The sequence below is a fragment of the Peromyscus leucopus genome, chromosome 7 (genome assembly GCF_004664715.2).
Source record: "Peromyscus leucopus breed LL Stock chromosome 7, UCI_PerLeu_2.1, whole genome shotgun sequence".
Classification (NCBI taxonomy): domain Eukaryota; kingdom Metazoa; phylum Chordata; class Mammalia; order Rodentia; family Cricetidae; genus Peromyscus; species Peromyscus leucopus.
Window position 1 is genome coordinate 102,647,465 of NC_051069.1, and position 21,362 is coordinate 102,668,826.

General features: G+C 48.2%; 1 protein-coding gene across 1 annotated transcript in view; it reads right to left on the reverse strand.

Annotated features, from left to right (window-relative positions):
* Positions 1-1,658: 1,658 nt before the first annotated feature.
* The window catches only part of Trim71 (tripartite motif containing 71), a 56,421-nt gene continuing 36,717 nt past the window's right edge, over positions 1,659-21,362 (reverse strand). The window contains exons 2-4 of the mRNA XM_028892996.2: positions 19,670-19,837; positions 10,402-10,536; positions 1,659-8,703 (exon numbers count right to left, since the gene is read on the reverse strand). Coding sequence (XP_028748829.1) covers positions 7,252-8,703; positions 10,402-10,536; positions 19,670-19,837 — 1,755 coding nt within the window. The 3' untranslated portion in view covers positions 1,659-7,251. The remainder of the gene's footprint in view (positions 8,704-10,401; positions 10,537-19,669; positions 19,838-21,362) is intronic.

The following is a 21,362-nucleotide window of genomic DNA, read 5'->3' on the forward strand; positions in this document are numbered from 1 at the left end:
AGTCCTAAAGTTTAGGCCCACTCTCTTAGCAGTTCTACATTCTGGCCACATTAGGAAAGTGACAAATTACTGTTGCTATGATTGACTGATAAATAAAACGCTGACTGGCCAGTAGCCAGGCAGGAAGGATAGGGTAGACGAGGAGAATAATTCTGGGAGGTAGAAGGCTGAGGCAGAGAGATGCTGCCAGCCGTCACTATGACAAGCGAAATGTAAGGTACCAGTAAGCCATGAGCCATGTGGCAACTTATAGACTAATAAATATGGCTTAATTTGAGATATAGCAGGAAGCATGAGCCATTATGCCAAACAGTTTAAATAACGTTAAGTGCCTGTGTGTGTTTATTTTATAAGTGGGCTGCAGGGCTGCCGGGGCTTGGCAGGAGCTGGAGAGAAACTCTCCAGCTACAAACTACAACATCAGTTTTAGGAAAAAACGCAAAACTCAGTCAAGTGGGTGACCTCCAGTCTCCAAGAACCTCTACTCAAACCCAAGGCTACCTGCTTTGAGAACCAATCAGGTTAAGATTTAGCTCTGTTTAAGTTCCAAAGGAAGTTGAGAGCAGGCAAGGCTTGCTTGCCTTCAATCTTTAAGGAACTTTTTAAAAAAAGATTTATTTATTGTGTATACAGTGTTCTGCCTGCATGTATGCCTGCCAGCCAGAAGAGAACACCAGATATTATTACAGATGGTTGTAAACCATCATGTGGTTGCTGGGAATTGAACTCAGGACCTCTGGAAGAACAGCCAGTGTGCTCTTAACCGTTGAGCCATCTCTCCAGCCCCCTTAAGAAACTTTTATCTACGGTGTTTTACCTCCCCGTACGTCTGTGCATTGCGATGTGGTGTCAGGGGCCCGGAGGCCAGAAAAGGGCAATGCATCCTCTGGAGCTGGAGTTGGGAACTCGACCTGGGTCCTCTGCAAGAGCAATAAGTACTCTAACTGCTGAGCCATCTTCCAGGCCTAAAACTTTCCCCAATTTTTTGGGGGGTTTTCAAACCTGAGCCTCACACTACATAGCACATGCTGGCCTCAATCGCATGGTCCTCCTGGGATTACAGGCATGTGTCCACCATGTAGAACTCAAAGGTCTGTTAGAGGCTGCTCCCCTGCCCCCACAAGCCACAACTGACAGGAGGGTGAGTTGCTCACTCTCCTTGGGCCACAGCTCAGCTGTGGATCCTTCCCCATCATCCCAAGCTGAGAATAAAAGGCCAGTATCTACCAGGGGAAAAAAAAGGGCAGTGGCAGCTGGTGAGTCACACCCAGCACTCCCCCCTCTGGAGAAACATCTGTTACTCTTCTCCTTTGGGAGAAGGAAGGACAGGGATAGAAAGCCTGCTTGTAGTTTTAATTTAAATACGAACACACAGCCGGGGTGGGGGTGGGGGTGTGGCACATGTCATGGTGTGAATGTGGAGGTCAGGGGACAAATTGTGGGAGTCGGTCCTCTGGGCTTGGTGACAAGCACCTTTACCAGCCAAGCTGTCTGTACCTAGCCTGTTTTGTTGTCTTCTTTTAAAACAAACAAACAAACAAACCTACCAACACCCAGTTTAGCTGCCCACACACAGCCCTGGGGCAGTCACACTAAGGGGTTGTGTGTGACCCCAAACACACCCACATCTCATCCAGATGGAAAGATCACAGACACAGTTTTCACAGTAAGACCCTCTGTTTATTTGATTAAACAAAAATAAAATAAGCTGCATAGGAACCATTTAAAGTCCAAAGAGACACGGGCTTTGTTTTAAGGCTGCAGTAGCTGATACTGCCTTTGCCGCTTCTCCAGCCTCCTCTGTGGGGCACAGAGATACATTCAGAAGCCTGTTAGCTCACAGGAGGTTTGGAACGCTTCTCCATTGGCTCTTCACCTGCTCATTGCCCATCATGCCTGCGGCTGGCAATAATAACAACATTTAAAGTTTTAAAGGTAAAAGTCCAAAATTGGGAAAAGGGACTTGCCCCCCCCCAAAAAAAAAAGGAAGAAAAAACGTCTTTTGCTTTGAGGTTTGGGGGAAATTCCCCTAACCACCCACTGCCTTGACGAGCCCTGAAACACCCCAGCTATTCCAGAGGTGGCAGAGGCAGCTGGAATCCCAGGAGGGCTGGCAGTGAGGGATTTGCTGCCAGGGGAGGCATGCTGGCAGTGTGTTCCTTCAATCAGCTTGTGTGACAATAACAGAGACTTAAGTCACTCTAACATTAGGCAACATGCCTCTGTGAATTCCACCCAGATCTGTATTCACTTCTTTAAAAAACAAAACAAACAAAAAAAAAAAGGGAGACCCAAATGAGTTATGTAGTCTCTAGTTACTTAAAAATTAAAGTTTTTCTTTTCTTTTCTTTTTTTTTTTTTGGCTGACCAGGCATGAGAGCTAATGGATAGTATTAAACAAGATCCATTAAAACAATAACCAAACAACCCTCCCACCCACAACTACTTGTAACATGCTAGTTAAACATCGCTAAACCACCCACCCTCACCAGCATCAACATTAAGGGAAAAGACATTTTACCACCCTAAAAACAAGAAAGCCCCATACATATGAACAGTCTCCCTCTAAAGGAGCCAACTACAGACCGTTTTGCTAGAAACACAAGAACCATCGCAAAGCTGGTTACAAAGTAACCGTGGCGGTGCAGCCACGGGCGCCAACATTCAGCCAGTGTGCTCTGAGATAGCCTTAAGATACGACCTGAGCTCGTAAGTTAATACAATCATTAAAAGGAGGTCTAAGACCATGCGGATACACAAAAACATTTAGAACCATTGCTGGTTGAATGACGATGGAAAACAGCCCACCAGGCTGGATCTGTTAACCCGTAAGACCAGTTCTAAAAAATAGACATTATTGAGGTATTTCTTCACGGTGACACTTATTCATAAACCCAAAACCCAGTTACTCTGGGGGCCTTCAGGATGCTCTCACCCAGGTAGACCAGAAGGTTACCGGGATGTACAGAGGTAGGTTAACAGTACAGCATTTCCTGATAATGTGCTTCTCAAATTTATCAAGTATTTAACAAACAAGGAAAAAAGGGGGGGAGGGGCACACCACAAATGTCAAAGTGTTGCCTTTGGTAGGAAGAACAAATCAAAACAAAGAGCAGTGTACACGTCACCAGTCACTGTAGAGGGGGCTGCACCAGGCGACAGACATCCTGCTGGGTGCAGACAGCTGCAAATACAATCATGACGTCAGAGATTCTCAATGCCTTCAGACACCTGATGCTCCCCACCAGACCTTCAGGGATCCCACTGAAAGGGCATGTGTGCAGACACTCCTACCAGATAAAACAGCTTTCTCTTGAAGAGAAGAGAGACCTAAGGCCTTTTTCTAGTCAAGTTCTCCATTAGGCCAGAAGCAGTTCCTAATACTATATGCAGAATTGGGTTTGTGGCAGACAGAGAAAGCAAGATTGATGGAGAACTACTTGGATGAAGGCCCACACCGACTGAACAGGTCAATGTTCTGTATTGGAAGTCAATTCTGGATCTTTGAAGCAGCCTCCCACGGCTGCCCATCTCCACCGGATTAATACTATCCCTTTGAGACCCATCAGGTGCCCACATGAGGTAGATGACTTTGCCAAAAGTGAGGTAGACAATCTAATAAACCAACCAGTGTGGCAAGAGGTGCTGTGTCCTGTGACCCTGGTCCACACGATGACAGAGAAAGCCCTTGAGTGTCAGGAGGTCCAACCTTACCTAATGTGCGAACAGGTGACAATGTCACCTTCTTTACAGCCCCAGACTGGTCGAACCTCAGCAGGAGAGAGATACTCTAAACAAATAATTTTGGCACGTGTGTGTGTGTGTGTGTGTGTGTGTGTGTGTGTGTGTACATATTTCTTAAACAACAGGGAAAAGCCAGCCTAAAAACTTTGGCATACCTTTTACTATCTACCAGAACACAGCAACTCTAGAGTCTTCCAAACACAGAAGACAACACACCAACACTATTGTTCTGCTGCAAGCCTAAGACTCCCCAGCTCAAATAACTAAGCTTTGGCTTAACAACGGTGATTCGGTGAAGCAGACTGAGCCATCCACCTCAAAGTGCCTTCATCTTGGCAACTTCTTTGGCCCAACACGAAGTCCAGTTCTGTTTAGGGTACCCTTTTATGTTTCCCCAGATAAGTTAGACTTAAAAAGGGTATTGATTGAGGAATTTAGTGCACTTGGGGGGCAGCCCAGACAAGACAACGGGGCTCCAAGCCAACTTTAGGAGTCACCTGCCAGCCACAGTAGAGCACAGGTGTGGAGGCAGGCAGGGTGGCTTCAGGAACAAATTTAGAGATGAGTGATGACTTTTAGATTATACTTTTGGAATGTCAGGCAGGTGGCAACCAGGTGTTCAATACTCAAGCTTAGATATATTCACTTCCAATAGGGATCTCCTGATGCCCACGCCCTCCAGCTCCTGCCACCTGACCAGGGCAGATCTACATGTGTCTACCTCCACTGCCTGCCTGTCTCTCACTGGTGACAAAGCTTCCTTTCACAGCACTAAGGACCTGGTCTCTTTCCTGCCGTTCCCATCATCACCTCGGATTGGGCAGCAGGTGTACACACAAATACATGGCAACGTCACACTAGGGTGGCACCAGACATGGCTTGTATCATGATATGGAACAGTCCACATTATCACACTTTCCAAAGTGCTTAGCACTGATTCCCCCCAGGCCAGGAGCAATCTCAGGCGGCTGCAAATGGCCACTTGTTTTAAAAACAAAAGTTCTCCAGGTGTGACCACATACGTTCCTTAGAAGCCAGCCATAAACCAATTCTGGATACAGAAAGGTAAAGAGCCACACACCTCTAAGGACACTTTGCTCTAAGCCTTCACTGGCTTATCTACTTACTCTTTAAGACCTGACCATTTCAGCCACAAGGTGGAAACCTGGGCTGAGCAACCAAATCCTAAGTAAATTATCAAGTATTTTTATCTGTCGTAATTCACCAGAAAAAATTTCCCACTAAATAGCCAATATTCTTGTCATAGGTAAGCTATGAAGAGGAACAGAAAGGGGGGAAAAAAAAAACAAAAAAAAAACTAAAATAGCTTTTCCCTGGCCACAATTAAAATCAGATTTCTGAGAATTAGAATCATCGTTACATAACACCAGTTGTATTGAGTGTTTAAGGGCATTTTGCTGGAGGGGGGACCTGCCTCCCAGTTACTCTGTCCTGTAAAAGCCAGCTTAACAATTAGGGGGCACAATAAAGGCTAAGGAATATGAACTGGGGGAGGATCCACTAGGAAACTTCAAAAAAGGAGCTTGTACCGAGTACGATCTCTTTCGCAGTGGTCCTTCCACCAACCCAGGACCCCGGAAAGGAGGACTTGGCAGCTGGAAGCTACCTTCGGGGTTCCTTGATTGTGTACCATTCTCCCTAACAAAGTGACTCTGGTACCTGCTTCCCCATCTGGGTCACTCAGAAATCCTGAAATTAAAGTCATGTGAATGAACATCATAGTTCACACTGGCAAGTTAAATGTCCCAAAGCAATGTGACTGACCCATCACAGGCTTCCCATCACCACCTTCTTCTTGGGATGACAGGGGGTAAATTGCTCCATTTATTAACTTTCTCTTTTAAAACCAAATCCATTTCTGGGCAGAAACTCATCTTTTGGTCTGTTTCAGGCAGGAGCTTCCTGTCCTCAGTCAGCGATGTGAGAGCCCCTTTCAAATCCAATCTGATTTCAGTAGTGAGGAGTACAGAGGCTCGATGGGGTCCCCATCCTCAGACAGATGATGATGTCGTCGAGACCAAATGTGTAGTTTACCACTAATCAGTCCTGTAGTGGCATGGGAGCCACATACCCCCACAATCCTATTCTTTGGTACAGGTTTAAAAAAGGATATATATTGTGTCCTGCACTTTGGGTCAAGGGGGATTTGGTCTACAAATACTTTACATTCAAAGGCCTTTGGGGGAGGGAGTGGGGTTCAGTTAACCTTGAGGTCTGACTCCACTCAGAGACAAGGATCCTGAGAAAGAGACCTGAGCCAAGGGGGTGGGGATGGGATACTCCTACTTGTCATTCAAACATACTTCTATATTCCCTGAACTTCCAAAGCAGGAAAAAAAAAATTGTGCTTTTTCAAATAAAAGTTTATCCCTTTGCCTACTATACACTCTTGCAGACCTTCCCTCTTGGGACGGGATCCCACCTTCTGAACAGTCCCTGATGTGGGGTGCCTCACTTCTCCAACACCCCCCCCCACTTCTGTGGCACCCCGTCCACATCTGAAAAGCCCCTCTCTGAGAACAAGGTTAACTTATTTGCTTATACCTAAGTCTTTAGAAACAACAAAACACAGAAACTTAACTTGAGAACACTTTCAACTGAGAGTCCTGAGCTAAATCTATTTCTTAGAGAGCAAACTGGGAAGAGAAGGTTCCCTGGGACGCCATGTGTCAAGTCCAGCTTTCCCCCAGGCGAAGATGGCTTTGAAACACACACACACACACACACACACACACACACACACACACACACACACCCTTCCTAAGCAGAAACAAAGACCAGACACCTAAAATATGAATGGTCTGCTTTTCTTGGCTAGCAAGCCACAGCCATCCTAGGGATGAAGATGTTAGACATTGAGGTAACCCAAGAACAGAGGAAAGCTCTGTTGCAGCACTTAAAAAGAAAAAAAAAGAAAAGAAAAAAATTTTCCCCAAAAAGATCAAACCCAACAACCTAACCCCACATACACAGTATTCAAGAACACAAATACACTAGAATTATGAATTTTAAATCCTATCTTTCCAACATCTTATACTTTTCTTTTTTACTTAGTAGTTATTTTTGGGTTTCCTTGGCTCAATCCACAAAATGCACCCCACCATAATGCTTCCAGTGCCCTCGAGGTCGCAGGAGCGCTGGCCTGTGCATTCCATACCCTCAAGAGAAAAGGGAACATGAGCTCCGTGGAGGGGCAAAGAGGGCTGCTGGAGAAGGTATGAAAGACTTGAGGTAGATAGAAATTATCACTTCACAGGCTCAATCCCTGCACAAAGAGAATTACATTCATCTGTAAAAAAAAAAAAAAAAAAAAAAACCAAAAAAGCTGAGGTAGGACTTATGCAATGTTGTACTCTTGTCCTCTTTTAAAAATAAAAAAGGGAGGAAAAAGAAAAAGAAATATCCCTGAGATGATTTCTTCTTTGAAATTCAGAAACGAGAGACGCACACATGCACACCCTAAACACAGAAACCCAGAAGATTCTATTAGAAGATGAGGATTCGATTGTTGCCGAAGTCCACCACGACGATCAGTCCATCTGGGGTGACCGCGATACCCGAGGGGCGGTCCATCTGCCCAAAACCACTGCCCTGAGCACCAAACTTGCACAGGAAGCTGCCGTTGGCCTCAAACATCTGCACCCGGTGATTTCTGGAATCGGCCACAATGATTCGCCCTTCTTGGTCCACGGCGACACCCTGCGGTCGGAGAAACTGTCCATTGTTGCTGCCCTCTGAGCCCAAGAAGCGTGCTGACTGACAATCAGGGTGAATGACCAGAAGCCGGTGGTTGTTGAAATCGGTGACTACCAGGTGACCCTCGTGGTTAAAAGCCACACCCCGTGGAGAGTCAAAATGCTTCCAGAGAGACCCCTCAAAGCCATACTTATTCAGGAAGACCCCATCAGGCCCGAACAGCTGTATGCGGTGGTTTCGGGTGTCTGAAACCAGGATCTTGCCCTCAGAATTCACTGCTACATCCCAAGGGTAGTTAAACTGCCCATTCTTGGTTCCTTTCTCACCAAACTTGAGGAGGAACTGGCCCTCAAAGGTGAAGATCTGAATGCGATGATTGTCTTTGTCGGCCACTACGATCCTGCGGGAGGCATCGCAGGCCACCCCAGCTGGTCGGTCAAACTGCCCAGGCCGGGAACCTAGGGTACCAAATTTGTGGTGGAAGGAGCCGCAGGGCTTGAACACCTGGATGCGGTTATTGCTGCGGTCAGCCACGATGATGTAGCCCTCCTTATCCACACTCACGCCCCAGGGCCTGCAGAGCTTGCCTTCACTGTCCCCTTCGCTGCCGAAGCTCAGCCCGGGGAGCCCGATGCCCACGTAGCTGCGGCCTGATTTGACCACTACCTTGAAGGGGCTGTTCTCGATGTGCTGGTTGCACAGTGTCACCGACACCAGGTGCTCACCCTCGAGCTGGGGCCTGTAGCTCACCACGTAAGTCCCATTCTGCTGATCACTCACTTCTGCACCAAACAGGTTGCCATCGGGGCCCAGGACCACAGCTGACATCAGGTCGCCTCCGGAGAGGCGAGGCTCACCATCATGATCATAGCCCATCACGGTGAAGGAGGCCACTTTGCCCTGGAGGGCTCGCTTAATGCCATCTCCTGTGGCCTTTGTGAGCGGGGCAAACGCTCCGCTGCTGACAAAGCCGAAAGACTTGAGGGCCAGGTACAAGGCCTGGTCAGGGGGCGTGAACATAACTCGGTCATCTTCCTGCGGCTGCAGGAGGCTCCGGATGGCCTTGAGCTCTTGCACTTGGGCCAGCATCCGGTCTCGGGCCAGCAGGATGTCCAGGGCCCGGCCCTCCTCCAGGACCTGCTGGACGGCACTGACGGTGCTGTCTAGCTTGTTGAGGTTCTGACGAAGCTTCTCTACCTGCAGGTACAGAGACTTAGCCTTCACCTGCCGTATCTTCTCCACCTGGAGACGGGAGAAGAAACAGGGCAGACTCAGAACCAAGCACAGACAGAGTGTGGGCACAAAAGGCTAAAAACGATGTGGAAACAGATCTGAAATTTTATCTGACCAACAAAACAGAACTATTTCCTCCTTTCTCTTTCCTTTTGCATGCAATTCTCAACAGTTCCCTAGTTCTAAGCTAGGTGCCCACCACCACCAGAAGTAACTCATTTCACAGGTTTGCCTGGCCACTGAGACTTTTCAGTGCTCTCCAAGCTGAAAGCTATGAAAGGCCAATGCCAACTTTTCTGAGGTCTAGATTTAAAGAAAAATAAATGTTGTTGTTTTAATGATGTGTATCTGTGCATGTGAGTGCAGGTGCCCACAGAGGCCAGAGGTGCTGCATTCCCTGGGAGTCGCTGGTGGTGGATTCACTTTGGTCTCCTCCCCCCCTCCCGAGACAGGCTTTGCGCCTTTCCTGGATCTCACTCTGTAGCCAGGCTGGCCTCAAACACACAGAGATCCGCCTGCCTCTGCCTCCCGAGTGCTGGGATTAAAGGCGTGCGCCACCACCACCCGGCTTGGTGGATTCACTTTGTAAACCAGGATGGACTTGAACTCCTAGACTGCTTTGTACTCCTCTAGTGTGCAGGTGCTGAAAGGCACGTGCTGCTATCACACATGGCTTGACTGCTCTTAACTGTCAATCTGATAAAACTAGGATTACTTGAGAAGCGTCTCCATGGGATTGCCTAGATCACTATAGCCTAGCTTTATGGTGAGGATCTTTCTGAACTGGATAAAGAGAAGGAAGACCCACCCTAAAAGCTAGCTGAGCACTACCACACACATGCATCTCTCCGCTTTGGAACATGTCATGTGACCAGACACTTCAAGTCATGCTGCTTTTACTTCCCCATGACAACAGACTATATAACACAGAATAAACTCTTTTGTCAGGGTATTTTATTGCACCAACAGAAATGAAATGAAAATAAGAATAAACAAGCAAATGAAAAAGATGGATGAGATGGAGGTGTTTATCAAACAGCAAGTTTATTTAAGAACAGGGGTCCTCTTTCCTTTCCGCTCCTTCCTTCCTTCCTTCCGTCTGTCCTCCCGCCCCCGTCCCCAATAAAGCTCTAAAAAGGTTAAAATAATAATAATAATAACAACAGGGATTCTGCCGGGGTTTTTTTGGGGGGACTTAGATGTTATCCCTACCATAGTAACGGGGCAAACCAGACATCCAACAGAGGAGGTCTCTTAGAAGCCGGATTTGCAGGGTTGAATGCCAGCCCATAGGTAGCCATAGGTAGCCTCAGCTGACCTTTCTTCTCCAGTGGGGGGCATACAATCCAACAGCTAAGGTGTTGATGAAGGTGGGCCAATGGGGATCTTCCCAGCCCACCAGTGTGCTCAAAGCTCTTCCCAGCCTTCAACAGGAAACACACCCCCCCTCCATTCCTCCCCAAGTGGAGGCTTTCCACATGGGGCCAGACGTACAGCCAACCAAGACACCAACAATAAGGACTGTTTCCTGTCCGTGCCGTTAACAAGCGGAGTTTTGACTGTCTCCCTCTTGTCTGCCTCCTTTCCAGGGTAAGCAACAGACAACCTGAACCCCATCCTGCCTACTTCAAGGCACTTCTGAAAGATCTGAAATGAGGCGAATGTTCTGCACAGGCCAGCTTGGGGGAGCCATGCACCCCACATTACCTTCCACAGCAGCTCACACTCGCGCTCCTCCAGGGCTTTCTTATGGCGAGCTGTCACAGCCTTGACCTCCGACTGGACCACCTTCGCCTTCATCTCCACCTGTTCTGCCACGGTCTGGGCCTGCTCGATGCTCAGCTGGAAAAGCAAACAGAACCTTTAGGTGCTAGAAGGGACCTCACTTCTCACCCGGGACGGAAGCCCGCAGGGCTTATGCTTGGGCGATGCTGTTGGCGCCTGCTGGGTCTCTGTCCCAGAAGTGGCACCTGACAGAGCAACCAGAGTAGCTGGACCACAGTAGCTGGGTTTTGTGTTGAATACTGGGAGTGAGCGTCGGATGCAACAGCTCTGGGCTCACTACAGACTTCAGATCTCTTGGACTTCCTCCCTGAACCTGAAGGAAATCTTGCGTGTCAGGGAGGTCCCTCATGTGTGTATGGGGGTGGGGGGTGGCAGGTTAGTGGCTTCTCCACCACATTTGTATCTCCCCTAACCCAACAGGAACCAAAACAATGTGCACTCTGGGAGGATCACCTGATCTAACCTAAAAATCAATCACGCCCTGCAGTCAGGGTCCCTTCATCTTACATGACCAGCCCCAGTGTATCAGCTGGCTAAATCAGACATATTGTTCATAAAAAATTAATCCAGGAGGCCTGGTGTGTTCGTTAATATTACATGAAGTGTCTCAAAAAAGCCGCAAGGATTGAGACACTAAGTAAGAAACTGAATCAGGGTTTTGACCTGACTGTCAGAGGAGCCATTTTAGAGCAGATGATCAACCAGGTGGGTAGAGAAAGCATAAGGTGTACAGCCAGACTGACGGGGAGGCGGCGGGCGGACACCTGCTGGGGCAGAGGGGTCTCAGAACAAGAGATGGGAGGTGCTGCAACTGGTAGGTGTTCTTCAGCACCTCAGACTGGTGAGGTGGTTTATTAAGGTAACCCAGGTTCACATCCCAGCTCCTATTAATTCTAAGCAGCCATTTACCAAAATCCTCTCCAACCCTGGTCGATGGCTGACATGAGAGAAACCCAAGACACAACATGCGAGAACCAAGCCCCTGCTGTTACTCAGGGTTCAGCTCTCGGCTGATAAACGAGGTATGTAAGAAACTGAAGTGTGTGGGCCACGTTCTTCGTTGCCAATGACACCACGGTGCACACGTGGAGGTCTGAGGACAACTTGTCCAGGTCAGCCTCTGCTTCCACCACTGTGGGTCCCGGGGATGAAACTCAAGTCACTTGGCTTGGCAAAAAGCTCTTCCCATCCAGCCACCTCACCTGCCTCCAACTCACATTTCTTCTTATTTTGTGTCTACCAATTGTGGCAAGATCCCCAGAACAGGAACTACCACTGGTGACATTTTGTGCCCCCCCACCCCCTCCGGACAACAGTCACTGCAACCTAGAATTCTCATCCTCTGAAACAAAGCTCTGCATGTAGTAGGCAGCACCCTGCAACCCCCTTTCCCACAGAAACCACTCATCTGCTGTCCCTGCAGATCTGCCCATGATCGCTGCTTCATCTACATGGACAATATCCAGCCTGACAAACACTCTGTCATGTATGACGACTGGGACTCGTACATGCTACCCCTGGCCTGGCTCCAGAGTGCAGCACCTAACCCTAACCCACCTGCTGTTTAATCCAGACCTTTTGTTCCTCTTGTTGCCCATGTGAATCCCGTCTCAAGAGTCTCCCAAGGATACAAAGGCCCCTACAAAACTTGGTTCAGGAAACCTGGAAAACTGTGGTATCTGATGATGAGGGATTTGCACTTGGCATTGTATTTTTGGGAGCTTCTTTCAGTTTGTTTTGAGCATATGGAAATCAACTGGCTAAACTGTAAATATAGAGAAAAATAAAAATGCCCTGGGCGAAGGGAAAGTGTTTCAGTCCTGAGACCGGATCTGCCTGCAGCCTTGAAAGGCTAGATTTAATTATGTATACAGTATTCTGCCTGCATGTATGACTGCAGGCCAGAAGAGGGCACTAGATCTCATTGTAGATGGTTGTGAGCCAGCATGAGGTTCTGGGAATTGAACTCAGGACCTCCAGAAGAGCGGCCAGTGCTCTTAACCGCTGAGCCATTTCTCCAGATACATTCTTTTTGTTGTTTGTTTTGTTTTTCAAGACAGGGTTTCTCTGTGTAGTTTTGGTGCCTGTCCTGGATGCCCAGGCTGGCCTTGAACTCACAGAGATCCGTGTGGCTCTGCCTCCCAAGTGCTGGGATTGAAGGTGTGCGCCACCACCACCCAGCCAGATTCATTCTTGAGGTTCCAGGTTCTCCCTAGATTCATTCTTAAGATGCCTCTGAATCTTCTTTCCATGGGTCCGTATGAATCCACATACTCATGCCTTGACACTTCATGACACACCTCCAACACTCACTGGCTTTTAAATGGCTGCCTGTCAACCCCAAACTCTGTGAGGCACTATGTCACAGCTGGCTGAGAGGATTGGGTGCTTACAGAGCGTCCAGAGTGGCATGCAGTCAGTCTCTCTTTAACTCACTCTGTCGACCAGTCTGGCCTTGAACTCAGAGATCTACCTGCCTCTGCCTCTGCAGTGCTGGGATCAAAGGTGTGGCCACCACTGCAGGCCTTGATTTTTTTTTTAAAAAAAAAACAAAGGGTTTTATTTTTTTAAGATTTCATGCAGGCAAGTGTTTTGCCTGCATGTATGTATATGAATCATGTATGTGCCTAATGCTGGCAAGTCAGAAGAGGGCACTAGATCCCCAGACCTGGAGTTTTAGATGCCTGTGAAACCCCACATGGCTTCTAGGACTTGAACCCAGATCCTCTTCAAGAGCAACAAGTACTCTTTTTTTTTTTTTCCAGAGCTGAGGACCGAACCCAGGGCCTCAAGGGCTCTCCCACTGAGCTAAATCCCCAACCCCGAAACAAGTACTCTTAACCACCAAGCCATCTCTCTAGCCATTCCATCTTTTAAAGGTCTTTGTTCTATGTTTAATCGTATGTGTTTGTGCACATGCGTATGTACAAGCATGCTGAGTGCAAGCGCCTTCCGTTATCCTGACTAACTGACCTCTATGGAATCTGTTTCTAAAGAAGTTACCTTCCAAGGGGTCCCCTCTTCCAAGAGGTGTGATTTGAAGCTGGGGGGCCCAAGCCACACACAGCGGTACAAACCTTTAATCCCTAAGCTAAGAAGGTGGAGGCAGAGGCGGCAGGTGGATCTGAGTCCAAGGGCAGCCTGAGTTACACACAGATCCCCTTTTCAGATGGGTCACGAACACCCACAGAGCCAACAAGCTGACCCAGCTGTAGTTGTTTTCCATCTCTATTTCAGGACAGGACAGGGTCTCTGTGTCGCCCTGGCTGTCCTGGAACAAGAAGGAACAGGAGGAGGAGCAGGAGAAGAGTATGAGCAAGGAAGACAAGCTCCTCTACAAACGCACAAATGAGGGTCTCCAGATATGCAAATGAGGGTCAACAAGTTAGCCCGGGTGCTTGCTGTAAGCTGACAACATGCTCTTGAACCCCGGGACCCAAGTGGTGACAGAAGACTCTCACAAAGTTCTCTGACCTCTACATGAACTTCCATGTTCATGCATTCCCCATGTACAGTTATCTAATAAAATGTACCCAAACTAGACAGCATTTTCAACTCCCGTCACGAGCTTACTTTATGTTAACGAGATACCATCCATACACCAATCATCATCTTTACAGTGATTTTCAAACATGCAACTACTGTGTCTCGGGGTTTCGGGGCTTGATTCAAACCATTCTGATGGGGAGCCTGGGAAAGGAGAGGAGGGCTTGTTCCAGCTTACAGCCGTCATCCACCAGAAAATACACCAGGCCAGGACGCAGGCCAGGCTGGCGGGCATCTTCTCAGCTGAGGTTAGCTCTTCTTCAGTGACTAGTTTGTGTTAAATTGACACGAAACTAGTCAACACACTACGCAAATGTCACCTAAAGGGACAAACTGACTCTCCTGGACTATGCGGGAGCAATGACCACTTCTTTCATATGGGGTGGACAAGCGTGCCCTCTGGAGGGATTTGATTCATTTATGATTCATTTGTGAGTCCTAGGAAGTCCCCAGAGACCTGTGTTTATGTGTCACCCAGTTGTAGCAGAAGATCTGTATCTTTCACAGGTAGAAAGCTTTTATGGCACCCAAACAATCGAAAAACCTTCGAGTCAGGGTCACAGCATTCCTAAGGGTGATAAAAAGGACTTTGTGGAGAGGTGTAAGGGGTCCGTCCTGAGCACACTCCAGCAGGCATGGGACTGGATCTGCAGGGCGCTGGAATGTGGCCAGGAAACTGGAATGTGGCCAGGAAAATAACGGGGAGACAAGGGACTCGGTGGTGCCTCTGCAGCTACATCTCCGCTCCAAAGCCCGCGCTCGTGGCTTTATTTTAGCTGTGTCTGAGTTTGTCTGCATGTAACCTGTGTACCATGTGTTTGCAGTGGCCGGAGGCCAGAAGAGGGCCTGGAGCTGGAGTTCCGGACAGTTCTGACCGGGTGAGAGGAACTAACTGGTCTTCTGAAAAAGCAGCCCTTCCTTTTCCAACTGTTAGGTGGCACAGAGCTAACCTCACGGCAGAAAAGATGCAGGGCCAGGACGGGTCAGCTGTGCAGACCAGCTAACTCCGTGTGGCGGCTGCTTCACTTGGGGTAGGTTGGGATCAACCTGTTTCCAAGGTACAGCCAGGAACCAGTGACACTGGCCAAGGAGAGTGAGAACCTGGACACAGGACACAGAACACTCTTCAAACATTTCACCACATTAAACATCAGCGAACAATCATATGACTCCAGTTCCAGGGTTCAGGACCGCCTTCAGCGTCTATGGACACCAGGCACCCACGTGGTATGTTAGTTTTGCAGGCAAAACAGCCATATGCATAATAACGATTTTTTGAAATTTTAAACTTTTAAAGAGGGCTTTAAAATGTTTTTTAAAATAATTTATTTTTATTTTATGTGCACTGGTGTTTTGCCTACTACATCTATGTTTGTGTGAGGATGTGGAATCCCCTGGGACTGCGGTTACAGTTTGTAAAGATGCCTTATGGGTGCTGGGAATTGAACCCAGGTCTAGGGAGAGCAGCCAGTGCTCTTAACTGATTGCTGAGCCATCTCTCCAGCCCCCATCCTTAAAAAAAAAAAAAAAAAGACAGAAACTATGTTCAATGGACAAAAGTGCACGGCCTGTGCTGAATGCCGAGATCCACATGGTTTAAGAAGAGAACTGACCCCTACAACTTGTCCACACACACACACACACACACACACACACACACACACACACACACACACAATCTAACCACATGTGACTAAAATATTACACTTCCAGGAAAAGAGACCAGAGAGAAAGAGAGAGAGAAAGCTTTGAATGCATCAATGCACTGGTAAGCCCCCTCCAAATGATGTGGTGTGTGTGTGTGTGTGTGTGTGTGTGTGTGTGTGTGTGTGTGTGTTCTCTCTTCACAAGGGTATCTAATATTTAAGGACTTATTGTGCATCTCTCAAGGCGGCCGCCAGCTCGGTGTAACTCGGGGACTCTGCCTGGCAGTCAATGGACAAAGATGTAATTTAATCAGATAAAAACCAGATGCTTGTGGACAAAGGTTTAAGCGCATCAACAATACCTGAAAGTGCCAGACAGGAAGGCTGGTGGGAAATGAGGTATTGGGGTACCCTGGAGCCCCTCAGAGAAAAAGGCCAACCAGGCCCCGAAGGCCATGTTTCACAACAGAATGGAAACCCAGCGGTGAGTCCAGGCCCTGGCTGCAACTCAATCACAGAAACATGATCCGTGATTGTGGCAGAGACTCGAACAGTGACCAACAAGTGTTGATTATTACCAACAAGTGTTTGATTATTACCTCTAAGGTGGGGGTGGGGGAGGGACACACCAGGCAGAGAACAGACCAATCTTGTAAAGGGGATGAAACTGCTCAGAAAATCCTTTTTTCTAAATAAAGCTAGAGGACTCAAAAGGTGTAACTCAATAGAAAAATGGAACGTTCCTAACAAATGGGAGGCCCTGGCCCCTCAGCACACCTTTAACCCCAGCACTCCTCCGAAGCAGAGGCAGGCACACCACGGGTTTGAGGCCAGACTAGCATATAGAAGCTCGTGTTAGCCAATCACAAGCTTTGCTTGATGAGACCCTGAATTTTAAGGGGGAGGGGCTGTAAAGATGAAGATCGGTGGTGGTTAAGTGGGTATCGAAACCCCCCACCCAAGCAATCAGTAGCGACCTACTCAACCCGACTACAAAACTCAGCAACACTGAGACAGCAGCGTAAACTTCTTTTGTAAGGATGAACAGAATTTTTCTGTATTTAGATTAAGACACTAAAAAAAGATATGAAGGACAGAGTGGGGTGTCAAACAGTTACAAAGAGCTGTCTGATGTGGGTGTTGGGATCGGAAATGGCTGATAAGCATTAGTATTCTTAACCACTGAGCCGTTTTATTTATGTGTATTTATGTGTAGCACATGCTTGTAGTGCCTACAGAGACCAGAAGATGGAGCTGGATCCCACGGAACTATGTAGGCGGTGGGAACCAAGTCCTCTGTAAGCCGCAAGAACCCTCAAGCATTCAATACTTCAACATCTGGTTGGCGTCCTGTGAGTGGACTCTTCACTATTACATCAGAGCCTGACCTGAAGGATACACACACATTCAGTGTGCAAATATAAACAAACGTTTCTCACTGAAAAAACAAAAGACATGGCCAGGCACCATGGCACACACCTATACTCCTGGCCCTGAAGATGCACACAAAGAGAATGCTCCATGGCATCCTGGACTGCATACCATGTCCAAACTCTGTCCAAAAACAAAACAAACAAAAACCTGTTGTACTATGGCTACTTTTCCCAATGCCTTCATGATGTATGCTCATGTAACTTTAAATTACATGCACCCTGAGACAGGGACTCTGCCCTGCATCGTCATACTGCCTGCATCTCTCAGCAAGAGGGGACAGGGGCACACGCCACAGTATGACCTCTCCCTGGGCCCAACCCAATGCAGGCACCCACCTGCCACCCTGCTCATCCACCAAGCATCACTGGACACCGACACCAACACACACTTGGCCCTGTGGTCTATGCTTCAGTTTTGTGCTTAGACAGCTGAGCAAGACACAAAATCTCATATATCTCTCTTGTTTTCATTCAGAGCTCAATCACCTACAGATGTGAGATTTCTCCGTTGTAAACACTCCCTTTAAGCCAACAACAAATTTTTAAAGCTTGGACTTTTTAGTTAATTGTATGTGTATGACTGTTGTCCTCTATGTGTACCACAGGGGGGATCGGATACCTGGAACTGGAGTTACAGATGGTCTAACCACTGAGCCCATCTCTGCAGCCTCGCCATCCAATCTTGACAACTCATCTCTCCCCAGAGTGGCTGAGCCCACAAAGTGCAAAGAATATACAGCATTGGTTCTATCGTGTCCATTGGCCTGCCTGGGTGTTCTCAGTCTCTATGGGAAAAAAATGGAGGGCCAGATATGGTAGCATCCACCTTTAATCTAGCACCTGGGCAGAGGCAGGAGAATCTCCTTGAGTTCAAAGCCAGCCTGGTCTAGAACTCAAGTTCCAGAATAGGTCAATTGACAAGAAGACCCTGTCTCGATTTAAAAACAAAACACCAAGGGCAGAAAGGGATATTTAAGACTGTACAAAGCCCTCAGAAGGTAGGTGATCATGTGGCATGCTCGGTAGAGGAACAAGGTGGCAGGTCTGCATTGGGCTGGACCCAGGAAGAGGTCATACTGTGTGTCCCCCAACCCAACGCAGCTCTTAGTCCTGGGTCAGAGGCAGCGGCCAGGAACACAGTATCAAGGGGACAGAGCAAAATAGTTCTTAAGGAATTCTAATGATATCAGTACAAAAAGAGACAACTGGCACTTTACCTGTGAAGATACACACATGTGGCCACAGAGCAGAACTATGGAGATACAGTAACTTAAGAAGCAACGAGGGAGCACTATACAAGCCTTTTGTTGTTTTGTGTCTTGGGATGTGGCCTCATGTAGCCAAGGCTTGCCTGGAATTCCAGTTTCAGGTTAAGAGACACCAGGCCCCGCAGCTGTACAGACATTTTTTTAAAGATGGAGAGGGGGCTCATTGTGTAAGAGCACTGGCTACTCTAGCAGAGAACCCAGATATGGTTCCAAAGTGCCTGCGTGGCAACTTCCAACCATCTGTAACTCCCAGTTCCAGGGGGAACCTGGTGCCCCCTTCTGGCTTCCAAGGGCCCTGCACACACAGAGACAAATACACATGTGAAATAAAATCTTTTCAAAAACAAACAGATTTAAAAAAAAAAAAAAAGGTACCAATCCTGGTGGACCTGTCATTCCAGAAATATATTCTGTAACCTGTATTTGAACATCAGGCTTGAGGGAAAAAGAAAACCTAACTAATCAGAAAAGACTCCTCCAACGTCACACAAACCTGAGGCTACCTAGAAACTTATTCGGGAAGACCTGCCAACTCAGCCAGGGGTGACAGTGCCTATCTGTGACCCAACACTTGAAAGAAAGAGGCAAAACAAAACCCTGCCAAACAGTCAACAGCGCGCTCTCAATTCTGGAGTATACCCCACCCAAAAATGGCTTTAAAAAAATTTAGCCTAAATATTTCAAAAATATTTCCTATACAATTTCTGCTGGAAATTTTGCAACATTTCTTGTCTTTCAAACTTATCTTGTAATTCATGGAAAACATGTCATAATTTCCTAAATGCTTGTCACGTAGAATAATAGGCAGAAAGAATCAACATCAATCAACTACGCATAATACACCACCGCTTAACAATGTAGGAGAACTAAGCCAATTCTCAAAATGTCACACATGTCCCTCCCCAACCATAAAAGGAATGATGGGAATTCAAGGACACGTGTTTGATCACAAGGGCTGGGGACAGTTCAAAACTCATGTTCAGGTCTCAGCTTTCAGTAAGCAAATCTGTGTATCAAATACTTATGCCTAAAGAGCGTCAGGCACACAGTCTCTGCAGTCCCAATGAGAACCAATGCTTGCTAAACCCGGAAAAGCTGAAACAAACCTCGGCAAAGCTAACCCAACCCGGTAACTCAGACCACGCATCTGCCATCTTCTGGCCGCTGCTAGAAGGAAGCCCTCCAGAGCCCTCGGGAGCCTGGGTGTCACACCAGCCCCTTCTGCTCTCTAGTCCGTGCCCGGGCAGTGCAATCTGCCTTCCAGAAGGGACAAGGAAGGCTCAGGTAGATAACTCACCTGGATGGCTTGGCGGCCTTGCTGGGCATCAGCCAGCAGCTGGATGGTGAGTGCCCGAGAGTCCTGGAGGGCGTCCTGGAGGTAGGCGAAGCTGTGGCCCCCATGACGGCCCAGCGTGCACTCTCTGCAGATGGGAACAGAGCAGGTGTCGCAGTAGAGATGCAGGACCTGGGGACCAGAAACACAGGTGTGAACAGAGGGGAGACAGCACAGCCCTCACTCTAGATCCAAACATTGTGCGCCCCCTCCCTCATCGAGGCAGACAAGACTGCCATGGGTGCAAACACTTGATGCCCAATGCCCCAAACGGGGGTGGGGTGGGGCCCACCCAGGTGCCATCAGCTGCAGTGTGATATAGAACCACAACTGACCGCAAAAGTCGCAGGAGATTGTACAGGGCAGCCCTGCTGGCACGGGGGTCGCAAGAGAACATCTAGAAATAGAAAGTTCTGGTCTGGGACTGGTGGCCCGAAAGAAAGAATGAAGTTTCTGTAGCCACTCCTGTAACGTGACGAAAGGTCAAGGGGTAGTTCGGCTCCCTCTCAGCCCTCAGCCAGGGTGGTCAGCACTTGCCTGTCTCCCGGGCACTCCAGCAAGCTACAGGATGAAGCTTTCGGAATTAGGGCCACAAGCTAACGGAAAGACTGGCCTGCCTCTTGGCTTTCTTCTCTCGGCCAAATTACTCCAAGTAGTTGAACCTGGGAGGCAGCCAGCCAGCCAAGAGCTCCCCTATGAACCCGTGTGCTGGGGAAGAGAAGCCCTGGACACCTCTCACCTGCTGGCAGGCAAGAGGCTCTCAGGAGAGAGGGCTCTGCATGGAAACCAGCCACTCTCCTCTCTCGGTAAATGTCTGCTGGATTGATTTCAAGAGCAGCTGGGGGAGGGGGCCGCTGACACGCGACACAAGGAATCAATGCGTAAGCTGCATTCTTTGCCACACGCAGCAACACACTTAAATCTCCACGTGAAGACAGGAGGTGGTGTGGTGCTCCAGACCACACAGCGGGGACGCGCCAAGCCAGGCACGGGGCTGGCCACCCCACCCGTGACAAAACATCACATCTTGTTCGGATCCTGGAAAGGCCAGGATCTAATTTTTCACCCAGAAGCCAGGGAAAGCTGAGAAACAGCTTTTAAGGCTGGAGGGAACCCCGCCCCTGGGGAGAGGGGGGCTAGAACATAATTTAGGTGGAGGTCCCCGGAGTGGAGCTGAAAAAGAGCCACAGTGAGAGGCTGCTGTCTCCTGTGCCGTGTGCAGGGTGAAATGTGCCTGCGCCCCAGGATAGAATTAAGATTTCGATATTCTTCTTAATCTCAAGAGGAATAGAGAGATCTTTTGTGGAATCTGCACAAGGAAATATGACTGTGACCGGTTTTGATCACTTTTTTAACCATGATAGGGTAAACTAGGCGGCAATGGTCCCCCCTTGTCTGCTAAATCTAAAACTTCCCAGGAGAACTCTAAATGACCAACCAAAGGAAGGTGGGCTGAATAACGCGGAGGAGCATTCCCTCAAGTTTCGGTGTGGTGCAAAAAAGCAATTCTACAGGGTCCGGCAATCCTGCTACATTCCTGCCCCCTCGGCTCCCTCCTCCATCTGCCACCAGAGGGAATAAAGGGATCACTCCCCTCCTAAAGTGAGGTGTGAAAACCTCCCACCAGAGGAGCCTTTTAAATTAAAATAAATGGTCC